This window comes from Monopterus albus, unplaced genomic scaffold, assembly GCF_001952655.1.
Source record: "Monopterus albus unplaced genomic scaffold, M_albus_1.0 scaffold41.1, whole genome shotgun sequence".
NCBI classification, from domain to species: domain Eukaryota; kingdom Metazoa; phylum Chordata; class Actinopteri; order Synbranchiformes; family Synbranchidae; genus Monopterus; species Monopterus albus.
The window spans coordinates 195,590-215,504 of record NW_018127921.1 but is presented as its reverse complement, the minus strand read 5'-3'; the positions used below and the strand labels follow the sequence as shown (position 1 = coordinate 215,504).

Sequence of the window (19,915 nt, the reverse complement as noted above, 5' to 3'; positions counted from 1 at the left end):
TGACACATCCACTTAAAAGCAAAGGTTAAATTACAATACAGTACATTCAAGAAAAAAACCAGCAATTGTAGTTTCTAACAAATTATATTGCAATGTGATGGGCATTAATCAGAGATCTTTGGACCAAGGCATGTAGCAATGAAGTGAAGAACACAGGATGTACAACTTTCACTTTGCCCTCTTTTAGTGTTTCATATACAGCAAGTATACTCCCGAGAAGCAACAACAGCACAGAATGTTAACCATCCAGTGCCCACTGTGGGCTTTATAATCTCTAGTCCCTTAACCCTGCACAATATCTGAAGTAGATTTCTTTCTTAGCCATAAACCAATGTCAAACTGCTTTTCTATTGTTTTTAAATGTCACATCCAAAATCTCACTGTTGCACCACCTCTAGTGATGTTTGTGCTTTATCACACCCTTAGTTATATCTGATGCAAATAAAGATAGCACCCAGACCTTGGCAGTATGTTACAGTGATAACAAATAAACTCTGAAGGCTTTAAAGGGTTTGGTGAAATTATTATTATTTTTTTTCCATTGGACATGTACTGATATACACTGGGGTGTGAAAGTAAAAGAAAAAAAAAGTCCCACCATAGTGGCAAAACCTAGCTTTAAAGAACATGCTATTAGAAAATAAATCAAACAGAGCCCCCCCCCCCTTCATTCAATAAATCAATAAAGTTGATATTTTTTCCTGATTACATTTTAAAGTGTCCAATTCAAAGCAATGAGTCTGAAGAAAAATGAATTTACATGGAGTACAGCTGGCATATTTACATCAAGAAGGATTCTATTGCTTTTACTTTGATTCCCTGTTTTTAAAGGAACAGCTTGGCATTTTGGAAAATGCACTTAATTCTCAGCAGGGAAACAAATAAGCACATTTCCTAAAATGCCTTTAAACTTAGTGTTTAATAGTTGCTCAAGCTTCATGTCAATTTTTTTTACTATGCCAGATGCATAACCTAAAATAAAAACATGGCTATTTGCAAGATAATGACACTTAAGTGCTAGGTATCAATTTACATAACTGATGTACTCAATTTAAAAATATATATATATATATCTGGTCCCCGAAGGCCTTGTTATCAGCTTCTGGTCATGTCTGTGGAAGAGCAAACATAAGTGCACTTTGGGGACAGAAAGGACACTTTCAAACATGTGGGAATGTGCAAGACAATACAACACAGAGTGCGTGTGATGAATGAGTGTTTTAACCAGTTAAGTAATAAAGGAATTAAAAAAGAAAATCCCTCCTTCATAACATCACAAATCTTCAGACTGCTACATACAGTTTTAATAAACATTTATAACCAAAACCTCAAAGCAAATGTTTATTATATTGCAAATATTCCTCATGACTGCATTATACACAGAGATTCCCCTTCCAGGTGCCTGCAGAGGAACGAATACTGTGCTACAGCCATCTTGATTCTAGCAATGGTTGTATATACATGATCTTAAAAAAAAAAAAAAAAAAAAAAACCCAAAACAAACCAGATATAGATGTGTATGGGCTATTCCTGGGGTAAATTTTGATGTGTCATAGGGCAGATTCGCCCAAAGCACTGATTGATCTGTCCTTGTCTCCCCAGATAAGGAACCAGCACTCACTGGGAAAGTGATCCAACTCTGGTTGGTAATCACCAGACGTTGAACTCAACAGGACAACACGACTCAGGAGTTGTATTGATCCTGAGGGAAAAAAAACCAAACAAACAAACAAAAAACAAAAACAGATACACATTGTAACAAGTTGCATTCAAGCAAGACATACTGTTTGTATGTATATATGATCAGGGTTAATGAAGTGTCTTATTTATGGCTGACCTGAATGGAGTTAACTACGCCACTGGCCATAACAGAGAGTTTTCCTGCGACTGTGCGCACTCCGAGTTTGAGCTGTGACATGTCAGGAGCATTGGGCAGCATGTTGGTCAGACGATACGAACTCGCTGTGCACATAATAATAAACAGGGGAAAAAAAAAAAAAACTGACATGAAAACATGTATACTTAATTTGTATGAATTGAGTTTAAAATCTATTGCAAAAACAAATATGATTTATGGCAGGTTTGTGCAACAAACTTGGATGAGCAGCTCTGACAGGAAAAAAAAGGTTTGGACAAAATTCTCACATGAAGCTCAATATGTCTTTGGGTGATTACACATACATTTACCTCAATTTAAAGAACAACTCATACACTCAAATGTCTTTGCAACAGTGATGTAGTTTCTTACCAGTCGGTTTCTTTGGATCATCAAAAAGGTCTGCTGAGCTTATGGAGGCACTGTCTGAAAATTTCTGCAGTCTTGTTTTGGCCTCATACTAAACAAAAGAAGCGTAGAAAATGTAAATATGCTTTTAATTTTAGGCTAAAGTCAAACTTCAACAATATCTGTTCTGGCAAACTTCTAGGTTGAAGCCCATAATTACATCTACAACTCACTATCCAATGTTTCAGACATCAACATGATCACTATTATAGCTGCTAGAATATTGTACATCCTTCATCCACAACACAATATATGAACAATGTACTGAGAGGACAGGATGCATGTTGTAATTATGTACTTCAGAGTTGTCTTGTTTTCCAAAGTACATCTCAGAGGAGATGGCTTTGATCTCATTTCCAAACTTCCTCCGAGCTTCTCCTGTGTCTGAGACTGGCACCGCTTCTGGTTTTCTTCTGGATGTTGGCCTGGTAACAAACAGTTAGTAGAAATGAATAACTTAAACCATAACTATTTATGGTAACAGCACACCTTCATTAGTATCTCATAAAAATAATTTATCACTCAAGTTCACCTCCTCCACACACCAGGACACACATTTCTTTTTCATCCGTTTGGTAGTCGAACCTGACATTTACTTATAAGTGGTATTACTAAAGCTCGATCAATTAATCCATTAGTCAAACAGCTGACTAATTGCCCACCATTAAAAATTTGAGATATTTTTAAAGACAAATGCCAGCCATTCAAATGGAAGAATTTTCTGTTTTTCTTTGTCATAAACGACGGCAAAATCAATATCTTAATCGAAAAAAGATTCGGAACATGAATTGATAATAAAAATAAATGTTAGTTGCAGCTATGGGTGTTAGAAACGCATAAATGTTTTTCTTCACCCGACTTCGCACCACCTGAACACACCAGACAAAACTGTTGCTTGGTGAATAACTAAAACTTCATTTTGTTAATTACAAATTGCTTGAAATCAGTGATCATAATGCTATGACAATTTGATTCCAAGCTTCAATTTCTACTTCTATTGACCAACAGCAGTAAGTCCTGCAAAAGTGTTGTGCAAAATCATGAACTGAGTGAATACGAGAGCAACCAAACATCAGAACATACAATATCCTACCTGTCATCTAGTGAAGATATAGTGGAGGACAAGTAGATGTCACGCTCTGAGTTCTTTGTCTCCATCATCCAACCTCCACCAGCCCCTCCATCACCCCAACGTGAGGAGAAATTATCTGATGCTTCAGTTTGATCCTCAAACCGGGACAAGACTCTAAAGGAGAAAAGTTAATAACCTGAGGTGAACAAAACATTTTCATCATTAACAGCTGAGGAGAAGGCAGCCTTTCTGTCGTCATCTGACCTGGAGCTGAATGAGCCTTCATCATCATCATCTTCCTCAGCTAACTGCCGTCCTCTGGTGGTCTTGGTCCCCAGTGGATTCTCCTGCTGGATGATGTGCATGTCTGATGTCATAGAGTGAGAAACTCCACTATGGAGCACAGTAGAGAGAGCAATATAAGAGGAGAAAGCCAATTCTTCAGTCAGCTACAGCATCACTAGTATATCTCCCTTCATCATCATACCTCCTGATACCTAAACCCATCCCCAGTCGCTCAGCTTGCTCCTTCTTCTTGCCCTCGAATCCCTTCAACTTCTGCTCCTCTAGTTTCCTCTGCTGCTCAAGATCTTTGTAAACCAGACGCAGGGATGGAGTGCTGCGATGAGGATGAAAGCAAATTAGTAAAAAAAAAAAAATCAAACCTAAGGGAGGTGCAGCAGCTAATAATAAAAACAGGTAACAAATGTAGCAGGAGGGTCATTTAATGACCTCTAAGAGGGTAAAAACATCAAAAAGAATAAAGCAAAGACACACACATGGATTCCTCAGATTGGATATTCTTCTTGGCACTAACGGCACCCTCTTCTCTCTCTCTGAGCTTGTCTGCAGCTTGAGCCTTCTTCTCCAGCTCTGAGAAACTCTGGCTGCTAACCTTATGAGCGCCCAGACCACCCTTCTTAGCAGCCAACTGGAAGTGGACACATTTTACAAAAAAAAAGACTTTGAATGCACAGTCCATGAACATTGTTCAGTCACAAATACACAGCAATATAATGATTCTGCTTTCAATATACGGCTTTGTACATACGGTCTTCTTGGCAGCAGCTGGCTTCTTTTTGAGAAGAGAGGACACCTCTGGGAACATTGAAGGACAGTGAAGATGTATGTCTTACAGTTTATCACAGTGGTCCCCAACCACCGGTCCGTGACCCGGTACCGGTCCGTGAGGCATTTGTTACCGGGCCACACAGAAAGAATAAATAATTTATATAATTTCCATTGCATTGATTTTTAGAGTCTGGAAGATATTTTATTATGAAAAACGATGGGATTTTCTCCGATGTATGATCCACCTGTGCCCCTTGACACGTCAAGACGCATGTGTTGGTCACGACGTCACGTGATACGTTGCTAAACAAAAAAAGCCTGCAAACTAGCAAAAATGAGTAAAACACAAACGTCTTTGAAGAGCTTCTTTCAAAGGGGAAAAGGCCAACTGAGGAACCAGAAGAGGAGCCCACGACCTCCAAGAAAAAGAACGCTTCTTTTAACAGACAATATCAGGAGTCATACTTAAAATATGTGTTTATGGCAACAGGTGACTCTCACGCACCAAGGCCGCTCTGCATGTCTGTGCAACAAGAGGATCAGCTGCTGGAGATTGCAAATGATGGTGACCTTAAACATATGTTTGAGACAACAACTCTGCCTGATGTTCTGGATGAAAATCAAGCCAGAATATCCTGAAATCGCCATAAGAGCATTGCAAACGCTGTTGCCATTTCCAACATCGTATCTTTGTGAAGCAGACTTTTCTACAGTGACAGCAACCAAGACAAAATTACGGAGCAGCCTGGACATAAGGAACACATTGCGTGTGTCATTGTCTCCCATCAGCCCTAGATGGGACCATCTCGTTGCAGGGAAACAAGCCCAGGGCTCCCACTCACATGACATTATGGTGAGTTTATATAGTGTAGAATTGTTGTAATTGCCTAATATAAAGTGTAATTGTTGCATTCAAATTACATACTATGAACTGACAAAGATTTTTGTTATTGGAACCCCCGCGCCTCTATCTGGTCACGGAAAAATGTTCATGCATGAAACCAGTCCGTGGTACAAAAAAAAAAGGTTGGGGACCGCTGGTTTATCACATCAGATGCACAAATTCCTTTAATAAAATGGAGAATCCTAAACACAAAGAATGGAAACCAACCTGGATTTGCTTTTGGAGAAACACTCAGCATTTCCACACTTGGACCTTCCTCTGAGTTACCTGAGTAAGTTGAATGTACATGTGAAGAACCACATAAATGACACTGGGACAAACACAACTAGGGCCTGTTTGAATTTTTTGGTCTTCATATATAGTGGCAATAAAAACTATGTGAAGCTTTTGAAATTTCATGGTTTTCGGCATTAATTTGTCATACAATGTGATTTGATCTTCATCTAAGTCGAGTATTGACAAATATAACATGCCTAAAATAATAAAACAAATTCTGATCATTCATGTCTTTATTGAAGACACTCATTCAACATTCAAAATGGTAGTGGAAAAGGTAAGTGAATCCTTGGAATAAATAACTGGTTGACGCCCCCTTGGCAGCAATAACCTCAACCAGGCGCTTCCATGAAACTTGAGATCTCCTGAAAGATTTCTCTGGTAACCTTAGTGGAGAGTCTCCTTCCTAGTTGCTCTGTTTGGTCCATCAGGTTGTGTATAGTGAAGTGTATTTGTCAAATCCTTTTACTTAAAAGTTGTGCTTGTGCTCTTTTCAGGATGTTCCCAGCCCTGTATCCTTTTACAGGAGAGCCCAGCCTCAACTTCTGGGGAAGACATCCTGTTGGCAGCATCTTAGGTTGAAACGAAGGTGGTTTCTGTATTAAAACAGCTTTTTTTATTTATCAATTACTGTAGCAATCAACCAAATATTTTTAAATATCCAATTAGAAACAGACATTTGAAATATTTTTATACAGTTTTCCTGTATCCTGCTTTTTTTATCCCTCTGTGCCCAGGATATTTGTAGGTGGAAGCATTATGTTTTCAGGTTTTTTGTCCATCTGTCTGGCCCTTTTTTGTGAACATGATATCTCAGGAACAGTCTTCAAATTTGGCATAAACAATCTTTTGAACTTGAGGATGATCTTATTAGATTTCACTAGTCAAAGTTGAAGTCACTGAATTCTCGCATCGGTCCCATTTCCCTGAATTTGGCTGGTTGACGGAGGCATACAACCACCACGCTGTAATAAAAATTTTCAGCCGTAACTGCAGTGATCCATGGGAGCCTGAGAGGCATTAGTGACAGAGATGTGACTAATCTTTTGATTTTTAAATGTGAATATGTGCTTGTGGTCTAGTTGTGTATTACAGTCAGAAAGTCTGACCCAAGGTCTGGCATTGTCTCTGAAGATGGAAGTCAGCGATACAAAGCAGTGAGTCTTTAAATGTCTTCCTTATTTCACTTGGATTGATTTGCACCAACAAAGATCATTACACAGCCAGCTTTAGGTATTTATAGTAATAACCTTTCATGGTCATGAAGAGTTTTTTTTTGTGTAACAGCAGATATCACAGTTTATCACGGACAACATGATAGTGTTCGACTATAAGTTATTTTGTTGAAATGAGTAGTTCATCTGCAGCCACAATGTTTGTTTCCATTTAATTTTTTTTAGTAATTAAATAAGTAGCTGCAATGGCTAAAATACACGTTTTACAGTTGGACAAGTTTTAAAAACATGCTTGGGATGGTTATAGTGCACTTGAAAATCTGTTAGTGTGTATACATTGTTTTTCTAGATAATCTGAGAATATCATCAATGTTGGTAAAGATTTCACTTAAATACAGCCTTTTGTGTAAGGATAACGTTTTAGTTTTGTACCATATTTTTATTAGTAGTACTAAGCATATTTTACATTGACGTTTTTGTGCTAAAACATTGTTGATGAGCAAGTGGTACCCTATCCTGTAATTTAGCATCAGCTGCCCCTAGTGTTTGTGAAACCTTGCCACTTAACAAACTCTATTGGTCATGTCATTCCACATAATAATACACTGTGTGTGCAGTTATTAGGCAAGTGAGTATTTTGACCATATCATCATTTTGTGTATATTTTCCAACTCCAAGCTGTATAAACTTGAATGCCTATTGAATTTAAGCATATCAGTTGATGTGTAATGAGGGAGGGTGTGCATATATCAAGGTGTCCATAATTATTAGGCAGCTTCTTTTCCTCAGGCAAAATGGGCCAAAAAAGAGACTTAACCAAATGTGAAAAGTCAATAATTGTAAAAAGTTATTCAAAGGGATGCAGCATTCTTGAAATTTTTAAGATATTGGGGCGTAATCACAGAACCGTCAAATGTTTTGTTGCAAATGGTCAACAGGGTCGCAAGAAACATGTTCAGGAAAAGGGACGCAAATTAACTGCAAAAGATTTGAGAAGAAGCAAACGTGAAACTACTATGAACCCAGTATCCTACAGTGCTGTCATGTTCCAGAACTGCAAGAGACATGGCCAAGGTGTACGGAAGGCTGAAACCCGACCACCACTGAGCAAGACACACAAGTTGAAACATCAAGACTGGGCCAAGAAATATCTGAAGACAGATTTTTCAAAGGTTTTATGGGCTGATGAGAGTGAGCAGATGGATGGGCCCGTGGCTGGATCTCTAATGGGCACAGAGCATTGTACAACAACTTGTACATTGGTGAAAACAAGCAACCGCTGCACAAACCCATGGCCCAACACAGGAGGGCCAACCCCAGTGGACCAGAGTCAGCAGTCCACCTCCACCTGAAGGACAAAGGACATTCTTTTGAGGACAGTGAAGTCCAGATCCTCTCCAGAGAACATCGCTGGTTTGAGATTTTTTGTGTGTTATTTTAGGCACATTATATTTGTCAATACTTGACTTAGATGAAGATCAGATCACAATTTATGGCAAATTAATGCAGAAAACCATGACATACCAAAAGGTTCACATACTTTTTCTTGCCACTGTACGTTACTTTGTTCAGAAGAAACAGTCAATACCATTGTTGTCTTCCTTTTTTTCTGGGGTTAAAGGCTTCTCTGATGTGGAGGAGGTGAGGCTCATTTTGGCCATGTTTAGATTTTCAGGATCATTCTGGGAATTAAACAGACACACATGGTGAAACGACTAAACCCCAGTCACTGTGTTGGTATCCAAGTGGATATGTGGGTTTAAACAAATCATAACCTAGGCAAGGGAAGCACACTCCTTTACCTGTGAATGCAGATTGAAGAAATCCACCTGTTTGTCATCAGGTGACACTGGAGAGTAAGGAGCCTGACTGTCAAGCCACAGCTGTGGAGAAGAAAAGCAATAAAACTGATTTAACTATCTATGCTCTAAGCACATAAGTACTACATGGAAAACCATAGTTGATTTGATTTAGTATTTCAGCTACAGCTTTCTTTCACTCTGTGGAGCAACCTGCAACCTGTTTTTACACAGGGAACATGTCTGCATTACGTCAGTGCCATGACATCTGGTGGCTTGTGTGGCTAAAGTCCTTATCTTCTCTCTGTACAGCTGAGCAGCTCGACTGTTGTACTTGGTATTGGCAGCACTGGATATGCACCCATGTTGACTGAAAAATGCAAACTGCAAAAGGAAGGTCCAAATAGGCACAGAAACGTAAACAGGAGTCATCAAGTTAAATCATATGAGCATCAAGTAAATCCAGGATTACAAATGATTGACAGTGTCCTGTGGTACTCACCGCATTGGCATTGCCTCCCACTTGCATACATCTCAGGTGGAACCAAGACCAATTATAATCCAGCTCAGTAGACCTGAAACACAGCAAGGTTAGGGTTTGACGGGGATAAACCGTAACTCAGCTTCCAAATACATCCCCCCCTTTCATTTGACTCTTTTCTGAAGGTTCCTGCTCATATCAGATGGGGGTTTCTTTTCCACATAAGAAACATTTCAAACATCTGACAGCGTCTTTTGAAAGTGCTAAAAATAAATCCTTCTGTTGTTTCATCACTAGTTTATTGAATTTTATTATACTCGATGCTCAGGAGCTGTAGATCCTGCAGCTCATCTTCTAACAAAGATAAACACAAGGAGCACATTACTCGAATGAAGCCCATTCAAGTCTTTCAGGTCAGCTAACTCTCTACTAGATGTTACCAGAGATCAGATTAAAATGAAAGATACAGAGTATTTGTTTTATCTGACCCTAAACTCTGGATGAGTTTGCCTTTCACTATTAGATAAAACAATTCAGTTGACTGTTTTTAGGGGTCTCTAATGGTTTCTAAGGTTTCCTAATGCTTCTCTAACAGATGCTTGCCTTTTGTTGAAATACAATTCTGTTGCTTAAGTGTTTGTTACTTTCTGCATGTTTAATGTTTGATGCTAAATGCTATTGTAGCACTCTGTAACTCTCATTTTGAAAAGTGCATATAAATAAGTAGTGACTTACCTAATGAAGCTCAGGTGTACCCCCAGAGACCTGTGAGTCCCAGAGCAGTCTATACACAGAAAAACACCATAGGTGATACTTGCCCAACTGGGGTTCTTAGCTGCACAATCAAAGCAAATCTAAAGAGAAGGGAGCAAAAAGACACATAACAATAAAGCTTTACTTCTAAATATAAACAGATAAAGTTTATGTTCCAAGTCATTCCTAAGTCATGATCATAGTCTAAAATCATTATCAGAGACGTAGAAGCCAACAATGTGAAGGGATTTTAATCAGTTTAAAACAGCTACTGTGTACCCATAAAGTCTGACGTGCATACTACCAATAAAATTAGCTGTCTGGACAGCTGCTGGTAAAGTGAGCTGAATTTCGCAATGAAACTAGCGTTAAGTCTAACTGGTATGGCAGGAAGCTGTTTTACTTGTGACTGCGATACAGGACGTCCGCACTACTGACAGTGACCTCGACTAAACATAAACCATATAAACTCAAAGCCCGAAAAAAACCCTGCTTGGGCCAACTGTCTAAATGTAGCTAGCTAGGCTGCCCGTCACTTGACTAACGTTACGTTTGGTTGCATTTCATGATTTTTCTGACAGTTTCTTCCTGCAAATGTCACCAAGGCACAGCTGAGTCGCTGCAGAAAAACCAAGTTATTTTTAACGCGAAACCTATCGGGTAACAGCTAAATTAAGATAATAAATGAAAGCTAACCTAGGGTTTCCTCAAAGTGCGACGTGTCACATATTTACTTAATGTTAAGCCGACTTCCTTGTTGGAGTAGACCGTGTGTCGTTTATAAAACTCTCACCTTATTCGTGGGAATGGAGCGTAGTCGCTTAAAAATGGCAGAAATATCTTGTTTCCTGGGCTCTGACATGGTTCTACCTGCTGGTTAAAGAAGTAGCATGAAAACAAAACGCCTTTTCCCCGATAATAGCTGAATACGACACGTCAGTAGGAGAACACCATGGCCTGGCGCAGATTGGGTAAAACGTACACGTGGTTATGTTGTTGTAGCAAAGGATTCTGGGTAATGTTGTTTATCTCAATTTGTAACCGTAGCTTACTTTTATAATGTTGAAAGAGTGCTTAGATCTTTTATATAATATTTTAGAAATAAAATATTTTTTGTGAAGAACTGCTATACATTGAAGATAAATTCAGTAACTTTTGGACTGTTCTGTACATATGCATCAGTTTTTAGGGTTAGATCTATGTTATTCAAGAAATCAACTAATTTAGATTGCTAATAAAGTTTTTACTAAGTTATCTATTTTCTAGCTTTACATCACTCCACAAATGTTATTTGAATATTTATTTACATATTTACTTTGTCTTGGTATGTGGCATATTGTCTCCTAATGCCACAAACCAAAACATTTAAGATGGTTTGATCCCCTCAAAAGACAAAATTAACAAATATCAGCAGTCAATACAAAAACAATCTTTTTTTCCAATAAATTTATTGTGTTGTTGGACAACATTTACAAACCTTACTGTGCAAGTGCAGCTGTTGCTGCATTTTGATGACAGCGTGCCCCGAAAACATGGCAAAACATCTTTCTCATATTATTAAAAGACAACACAATTACTCTTGTGCTGCCATTTAAGGCCTCAAATAGTATTTTTCACTGATTTCATCAATACACTAGACAGTTAATGCATTTACAGCTTGCACAAGTGAAAACTCTGCAATTCAACTCTGACAAAATGCTGTCAGATAGTTGATGAAAATGAACATTAGAATGACAAAATCAGGTACATCATTTATGCCATAGCTACTAGGAGAAAACACTCAATTATCCATAGTATTTGTTGATTAACTCAATGAGTACGGCCCTTTGTGGAGGGAAAATGAATCACATTTACAAATATAACAATATAACACATTCAAGGGATTTTTTTTATTAATGTACAAACTCATCCTCAGTCAGCATTCTAACAAGAGTAGAACAAAAGCACTTGCGGCATCATAAATTAACATTCATCACTTTCCAGCTACATGTGCAATAGCTGACCTCAATGTTTAATTTGCTCCAATATGTTTAATCTTGGCTATTTACATGCACGTATGCAATACCATACCTGGCTGTGGCTTTATTGCTATACTTTCTTATATATTTTCAGAAGAGAAACACTAAACTATCCTTCAATAACTTTATATTTGTCAAGTGAAATAACTAAAACATGGAAATTCAAGTGAGAAAAACCTCAGTGAAAATATTTCAGTGTTGTATAAAAAACCCATATTACATTCTACAATTAGAGAGATTTGTATGAAAGGCCAGGACAGCTGTTCAGTGGTGAAAAGTGAATAGGATATACAATCTGTGAATATACATTCACCTGCAGTAACTAGAGGAAAGTTACCCACTGTGAACTAAATGAAGACCATATCAAATTAAGGCTCTACTGGTCTTAATCATTCTTTATAAAACAACCAGAACAGCTTACAACCTGAATGTAAAAACTAAACCCTGAAAGGAACGACAGAATAACTATAAACTATAATATACTATAAAGTACTAGTTTAAAATCACGTTAAATCTGACACGATTTTGTCTAAAATATCAGATTATTATTAAACATCCATAACCTGGATTCAGGAACAGGTATAAATGAGTAATGTTATAAAAAGGGTCATCTCCCTTAATGAATCCATAGTGGCTTGCGTATTAAGGCTGCATGTAATGTTGCAAGATGATTTGTCAGACTGTCATTCCCAGTGTTTTATTTAAACAATATTTCTCACATAAACCTCATCGAGTCTTATGTAATATATAGCTGAAAAACTTATTTTTGTAACAGCATAAATGGAATTCTAAGGAATACATCTTAAACTGGCAGCAAATTTTCTTTGGGAGCTCCCCCCACCTCAAATCATCTGGAACCACGGTTCATTTTCACCTTGTATTGAGCTTCTATGAGGGTCAAAGCAACAATATATCAAGTGGTCCTTTATAATTGGTAACCTCTCTCATCTGTCCTCCTCCCAACCACAGTTCAGTCTTCAACAATGGAGAGTAAAGGGTTAAAAAATAAGGCAGAGCATTATTTCCAGCCCCACTGTCATTTTTCAACACCCCTCTTTCTTTCATCACATTTGTTCCATCGGTGATAATTCATTACTGAATGTCTTCCACATAGTTGGCAGGATAGAGACCTGTCTGTCCATCCTTCATCCGACCTTTGCACCAACCCTGCCCATCTTCCTCACTGAGTTTGGTGAATTCATCTCCTAAAAAGAAATAAAAACCTGTAAAAACCCACTGGGATCTGACAGATTTGTAAAAAGTGTCTGTCATGCCTCCTCCCTTCTGCTATGTACCTGCTTTGAAGCTGAGCTCATCCTGCTCCTGTCCTTCATAGTCATAGAGGGCTCTGACTGGTACAGATATGACCGGAGAAGCCGGCTCATCTTCAAACGGATTCCCATTACCGTTGGCAGAAAAAGGGTTGCCACCTGCATCTTCATCTGACCAGTCTGCACTCTTCTCCACACTGCTCGCACAGGATAGACAGACAAAGCAGCAATTATAAAATGTAGTCTCAGATTTGTCTCAGGGCCATATGCATTAACGGGACAATCCAGCAGGCTTATAGGCGTAAGCAGGAACAAAAGTTCAAAGTAAGAAAAGTGAAAAAAATAAAATAAAAATGAAAGTACAGTCAAAACTCAAAATGCATTTTCAGATTCACTGGCAGCTTTGTGATTTATCCTGAAGACATCCTACTTTCAGTTCTAACTAAGTGGAAAACATGCTTTTGTTTGGCATCAATGCTACAACACAAGTGTTTGGTTCAAGCAGCATAATAAATGATTTAAAAGTCACCTTCATGCCACTTTAAGACCAACAGCTTCCAGTGAAAGTGCACATAATGCTAAGGTAATGCAATGCAAAATAATAGCATGGCAACATATCAAAAAGCACATGAGAAATACAGTAAGCATAATAAATCATTGTTGTGAATGCATGATTGGAGGTTAACCTCAGCAGCCAGCAGAGGGAGCCACCTAAACACCTGAGAAAACAGCTCAGAGAAAGATAAAGAAAAAAAAATAAAACGCACAACAGCACATGCACAAATGACTTACAGTCAGACCTATTCAGAGGGGATACTCCACTATTGACACTGGTTTACTTTCATTCTTCTTCTGCCATTAAGTAAATAAGTTGAGTTTAATTTTCACCAACAAATATGCAGTGTAACAGTTTGCCCATAGGTTGAATTCACACATTTTGCACTTTAAATGTTCTTATATGCATTAAGATTTGTATGTACGCTTGAAACTAAAATGAAGGACCAATCTATATAAATGTGTCAATATTCAGGTCTGACTGTAAGAAACATTGGATTTCTGACTGCAGAGACGTGCGTCATCATGCGCATGACATGTATTGATCTACAAGACAGACACACACTGGCTTTGTGTGCAGTGACCATGCAGAGCAACACAACAGCCTGCCACCTGAAGGGAGAGAGAGGGATATGGGGAAGAAGGGAGCAAGTAACGAAGACAAAGTAATTGCAGGAGACGCAGAACAGACGGCGATCCACGAAGCAGAGAGAAAAAGAAAGGTGGGCGAAGTGTTTTCTCATGTTCACCAACATTTTTATTTCCTTTTTATTCACACTGATGTGGTTGACTGTGGCGTGCTGCTCAGTGGTTGTTTCCTCTTCCTCATCCTCATCTTCAAAGGGGTTTGAACCCACTGGTTCTGTTTTAGTGGGTACAGTCAGGCTGACAACATGGGACACAGTGAGAGATGGGTTGGTTGTTGACATGAACACACACATAAACAAACACCTGTGACATACACTACCTGGAGACAAAGGCAGAGCATGACTCCGTCTGATATTTAGTTCTATTACAACAAGAATATACGAATATACGCTGATGCAACAGATATATATGTATGATGACATGAGCATGAAAAGACTAGAGTGAATTATGACTACAGTCATAATTAACACAAAGCTGTAGAAACATTATGAAGACACTTCCTGAGTGACACAACAAACACTTTGTCAGCTGTGGGCTGTGTAGCTGTAAAATCTTTTACGTCCTACTATTGTGACTTTCCACATTAGGAACAGACGTTGCACTAGACCTGTATCAGAGAAAACAAAGGGTTTCTACTCCCTGCTTACAGAAATATTGGACCATGAACAGCAGTAGCTATCAGCTGGTCCTTGAACGTGTGGAGTAAAGAAATGTGAACGCCTTTGTTTGAATAGTCATGTTATGCTCTCCGAGTGGAACCTGAGGAGCTGTTACACCAAACATTGCATAATGTAACTCTGTGACTGAAACCATTCAACTTAACCTTACAGCTGTGACACACTCATGTGGGTTTTAAAGCCATGTTCATTCAAGTTTCAGATTTCAAATGAGGTAAAAACCAATAAAAGAACAAAGCTAATAAGAATCAGGGCTTGCCTCCTGATGCTGAAAAAAAAAACAAATCAAAGCAAAAAACAAACAAAGGAAAAAATGCTACTTAAACCAAATCAAGATAAGTCACCAGCCTTTATTGTGAAGTCTGTTTTTTTGACCTTCAGTCATAGCTCTGTTGGATGTCTGAATCCAAATTACTTCAGTTACCATGGACCTACACAACAAGATGGAGTTCCTACTGTTTACATAGGAGCTGTGGATGGAAATGCACATTCAATCACATTTTTGTTTACCATTTTCTTGAAATTCTCAACACTTGGATGCAAACTCACTGCACTATTCATGCCCACACATGCATGAAATGAAAGGATAACAAAGCACCATGTAAATGCTAGTTAGGGGAGCAGCTGAGCAGTCAACTTTTGAGTTCAGAGGCCAAACGCTTTCCATGCCTTACATTCCCTTTGTTGACTCCTCTCCTCACTCCTTAATGCTCCCATGATTTTTGCCAACATGTTACTTCCTACTGATGTCTGGATAAGGGCAGACAGCAGGCACTGGCACATTAAATTACAAGAGCCTCACTAGCTGCAAAGGAATGCGAAGAGTTAAGGACAAAGGTTGGCCCAGACCCGAGACAGGAAAAATCACAAATGTAACACACATAGGAGCTCACATTTTTAAAATTCAGCTCAGTGCAATGCCCGATGAATGTGTTTTTTTACTTAAAGAATGGATGGAGGAAAAGTTCTGATCTTAATCAGCTGTTTGCTGCTAAATCCATTAACCACTGATTTGTACTTGGTGCTGTTACCACAACACTGTAGACAAAATCTCTGCAGGGTCAAATCACTTCTTATTTCGCCTTAGAAAGATTATATCGTGCTATTAAAAACTGCCACTCAAACATCAAGTGGCTCTAAACTTTGACAGAGCAAGGTTACTCCATGACGCATCATTAGATCATTAGAAAGTTAAATCAGTGACTATAAATGCAGCATTTAAGATCATTACTGGAAAACAACCAGGCTTCTGTTGCTAACATTTAGCTTAATAAATCTCAAACAAACAAGTTAGCACATTATATAGTTTTTTTTCTTTGCTCTGATGTACTGAGAAACAAATTAAAGGCCATATGATGCCTCCTTGCGCCAGATTACAAAAAGCAAACGAATAATAAATAAAACTTAATACTATTTGTATTCATCACAACTGTCTGAATCCAAGTGCAGGTGTTTCCAGCCTTCGTCAAACTCTCCAGTACCATTATTAATGCTATGGTACTTGCACTGTGTGAGTAATATTTCCACACTACTGCTGGCACGCTTTCAGCTATGTGCAAGCAGACTCCAGTCTCTTGGGGATGACTTCTTTCCCAACAAACTGTTGCACAGTGTTTACTGTTGCCATGAAAACCACAGTAAAATTAGACGTCACTCCTGGAGCTTTCCTTATGAAAAGTTTTAAGAAGAAGACTGTGTGTAGTGCACTGGATTATCTCAAATATGGGAAGTCTGGACTGGGAGGAGTGTACGCAGTAAGAACAGATGCTCAGTGTTCTGTGTGGATTTGTTTTAGACAGAAAAAGTGAGTCAGTGAGTCAGTGAGTGATCAAATATCTACCTGCTGCTGCTCTTGGCAGGGTGAACAACCTGGTCTGACCCAGTTTGATTGATGCCGGTCAGTGTGACACCCTCTGATGGTTTCTTCTTTTCTCGTCTGCTGAGGGTTCGGTTCAGGTCTACAGACCATTCCTGGTTAATACAAAGAGACACAAATTACAGTCAATTATTGAACTTATGACTGTGCTATGACTGTGGTGGAGCGTCATTCAAAACAGGCCTTCAACTCTAGTAGTGGGGGGGGACATCTCACAGGCACGTACACTTCAACACAGTTCAAAATCAGCAAAACAGTTCTCAGGCTATTACACAGCAGTGGCATATTCTCTAGAAGCTGCAGAAAGGCTATGTTGTGAATATTAACCCATTTCAGGGATTCATGGAAACTACATGGACAACACAACCAGTAACAATTAAGATTTGAGCATGCTATGTTGTTTTTGTGAACACCTACACTGTTGCAAGCTGTCTGACAGGTTAGGTCTAGTTTTTTTGTGTGCGTGTTCATAAAAAAGCAGCAGTTGTGCCTGCAAAAACACTCAACAACACTATACGGTAAAGTGTAGCTCTGCAAGTGAATGCCGTTTTTCGTTTCCTTCCCTTCTATTTTTCTTTTTTCAGCTTCTGTCGGGAAGATGATGACAAACTACACACCTCTCACTGCCATTCTCACTGCTGAGGACAGATTTGCATCCACCCTGCTGCCAAACATTGTATTTCAATGACAAAAATGACACTAGATTGTAACTCCTGTTTGTTTTCTTTTCTCAAACATTTTTCAGTATCACATATTACTCCATTTCTCTTGTTCTGCTCACTGGTACTTCTCACTGTTGGGCCTGGGAGTTGGCCACTCAGAGGGAACACGGGGCAGCTCCACAATAAAGCATCTCTACAGAAAGTCAGACATTCATAAATACCTTACTAAATAATTAGTGCCTTAGATCAGCTTCTTCTGGAGGCACCGAGGGCTAGGCGTAAAACTAGGGGGGATAGAGCCTTTGCTGTGGTAGGTCCAAACCTGTGGAATGCTTTGCCTCTTTATATTAGGCAGGCCCATTAGGCAGGCCCCCTCGTTGTCTATTTTTAAGTCTTATTTGAAGACCTACTTGTATTCATCGACATTTGGCCAGGAATGAGACTCTGTCTGTAGGGTTAGTTTTATTGTTTATAGTTTTTTTATGTGATGATTTTAAATTTGTATGGTATGTTAAGCACTTTAGTCAGCTGTGCTGTGGTAAAGTGCTATATGAATAAAGTTGAGTTGAGTTGAGATAATATATAAGAACTATTATTTTATGTCTTCATCCTATAAAGTTACCACCCACAACAATAATACTCCTTTAAGAGTCTCTACTTTAATGTAAAGTGAGGAATCATGATCTAATGACAGTGGTTTTCAAACTTTTTCTGCTGGGCCCCCCTTTGTGGATAAAAATGCAGCCAAGATCTTAGACTTAAACTGCAGTCTCATTGTTGAATCAGAGGTCAGATCAATAAACTGTTCTGCTTCTGCAATGCTGAAATCAGCAGCTGGTGATGTACTGAAGGGGTCTCGAATCCAGTCATATTTAGTAGTATCTTGCACTGGGAAATATCGCTGGAAGTGTTTTTGTAGGGCAGAAATGTGTGATTTCATGCATGGGATCATTGTGTTCTGCAGGTTATAGGCATTAATGAAGGATTTCAGACTCTGAAATGATTCGATATTCCCCCCTTTCAGTCGCTGCTCCCACATCTCCAGTTTTCTTGTGAATGATGGGATTTTATCTGCAAGCAGTGGAAGGTGCGTGTTGCTGCCCTGCATCTGCAAATTTAGTTCATTTAGCTTCTGAAACGTGTCACTGAGGTATGCAAGTTTCATGAGGAAGCTGTTATCCTTAAACTTGTGTGAAAGTTCATTCCCCTCTTCCTCGGAATAGATCTGAATCTCTTCTCTCAATTCAAACACCCGGGATAGCACCTTCCCACGTGACAGCCATCGGGACTCGCTGTGAAATAAAACAGCTGTGTGATCGGATCCCATTTCCTCACACAGTGCGGCAAAAAGTCGTGCTCTGACAGGCCTTGTTTTGATGTAGCTTACTGTGGCAATGACATCTGTCATTACATCATTCAGCTCAGGGCTCAGCTGTTTGAATGCAAGCACCTCTCTGTGTATCATACAGTGTGTCCAGTGCACTTTGGGAGAAACGCACTTCACTAGCGCTTGCAGCCCTTCTCGTTTTCCAGCAATTGACTGAGCCCCATCTGTGCAGATGCCCACACAGTCCTCCCATTTCAGATCCGCCTCTTTTAAGTAAGTGTCAATGATTTTGAATAAGTCTTCTGCAGTGGCTCTTTTAGCAACACGTTTGCAAAAAAGAAAATCTTCCTTCAATTCACCAGCATCAATGAATCTTACGTATGTTATCAATAAACAGTCTTTGTTACTGTCAGTCGCTTCATCCATCTGTTTCTTACACTGTGCGATTCTGTACGCTACTTTATATGAAGCGAGTTGAGCGTTTGCAGATACAGATGCTGCTTTAGTGAAGTGACTTTGCCCCCCCCACATTAGACCACTGATCTAATGTGTCTGAGGGTTTGTGGCAAAAAAAAACTCCCTACTTTTACCTCCTCTTTTTATAATCTTTCAGTAGTATAAATGTAGGATGTGGTACCTCAAACTGAGGCCAGTTCATTGGCATGCCAGGGCCATGATTAGACCGGAACCATTTCAGGTCCTCTTCAGCATCAGTAGCAGAGATTGTGTCTTCCAGCGTGTGGTAGACTGTCTGGAATCTATGAAGACAATACAGTACAGGAAATACATCATTTTCTGTGTAATTCATGAAGTCTTTAACAGGCATGGTTTTTTTTTGGACAATGTCCTGCAGTATCTGTCACCTGTGATTGGTTGAAAGGTCCAGGTGCTGCTTTACCTCCAGCAACAGGTCTCTAAAAAAGCGAATGCGTTTGTCTTCAAACTGCTGCCACTGCTCAAATACTTGCTCCATGTTCTCCATGTACTGAGGGGTCACCTTGTCAAGCTCGTCAAGGGATTTCTCATAACGTTCTTTAGTCTGGAAGAAAAGGAAATACAAGTTGAC

The 19,915-nt window shown here is 39.1% G+C and overlaps 2 protein-coding genes across 3 annotated transcripts in view; both read right to left on the bottom strand.

The window, feature by feature from the left end:
- Positions 1 to 530: 530 nt before the first annotated feature.
- On the bottom strand, positions 531 to 10,808 carry arfgap3 (ADP-ribosylation factor GTPase activating protein 3). Of its 2 annotated transcripts, XR_002274889.1 has the most exons (17): positions 10,609 to 10,808; positions 9,798 to 9,916; positions 9,084 to 9,156; positions 8,834 to 8,965; positions 8,585 to 8,665; positions 8,371 to 8,464; positions 5,539 to 5,598; positions 4,408 to 4,454; positions 4,136 to 4,287; positions 3,844 to 3,975; positions 3,621 to 3,749; positions 3,378 to 3,530; positions 2,583 to 2,709; positions 2,249 to 2,336; positions 1,838 to 1,962; positions 1,622 to 1,702; positions 531 to 1,112 (listed from the first exon to the last, which is right to left on the bottom strand). XR_002274889.1 is itself a non-coding variant. In XM_020599624.1 (16 exons), the coding sequence occupies exons 1-16, from the start codon at positions 10,675 to 10,677 to the stop codon at positions 1,685 to 1,687; spliced, it is 1,599 nt and encodes a 532-aa protein (XP_020455280.1). In that variant the 5' UTR covers positions 10,678 to 10,808; the 3' UTR covers positions 531 to 1,684. The 2 variants fall into 2 exon arrangements, 1 of the variants encoding a protein (XP_020455280.1); XM_020599624.1 differs by having other exon boundaries at positions 531 to 1,702.
- An 881-nt stretch (positions 10,809 to 11,689) lies between these two features.
- Positions 11,690 to 19,915, bottom strand: part of pacsin2 (protein kinase C and casein kinase substrate in neurons 2) — a 21,324-nt gene continuing 13,098 nt past the window's right edge. The window contains exons 6-11 of the mRNA XM_020599600.1: positions 19,713 to 19,899; positions 19,487 to 19,607; positions 16,825 to 16,955; positions 14,413 to 14,544; positions 13,129 to 13,301; positions 11,690 to 13,038 (exon numbers count right to left, since the gene is read on the bottom strand). Of these exons, the coding sequence (XP_020455256.1) occupies positions 12,926 to 13,038; positions 13,129 to 13,301; positions 14,413 to 14,544; positions 16,825 to 16,955; positions 19,487 to 19,607; positions 19,713 to 19,899 (857 nt within the window). The 3' untranslated portion in view covers positions 11,690 to 12,925. The remainder of the gene's footprint in view (positions 13,039 to 13,128; positions 13,302 to 14,412; positions 14,545 to 16,824; positions 16,956 to 19,486; positions 19,608 to 19,712; positions 19,900 to 19,915) is intronic.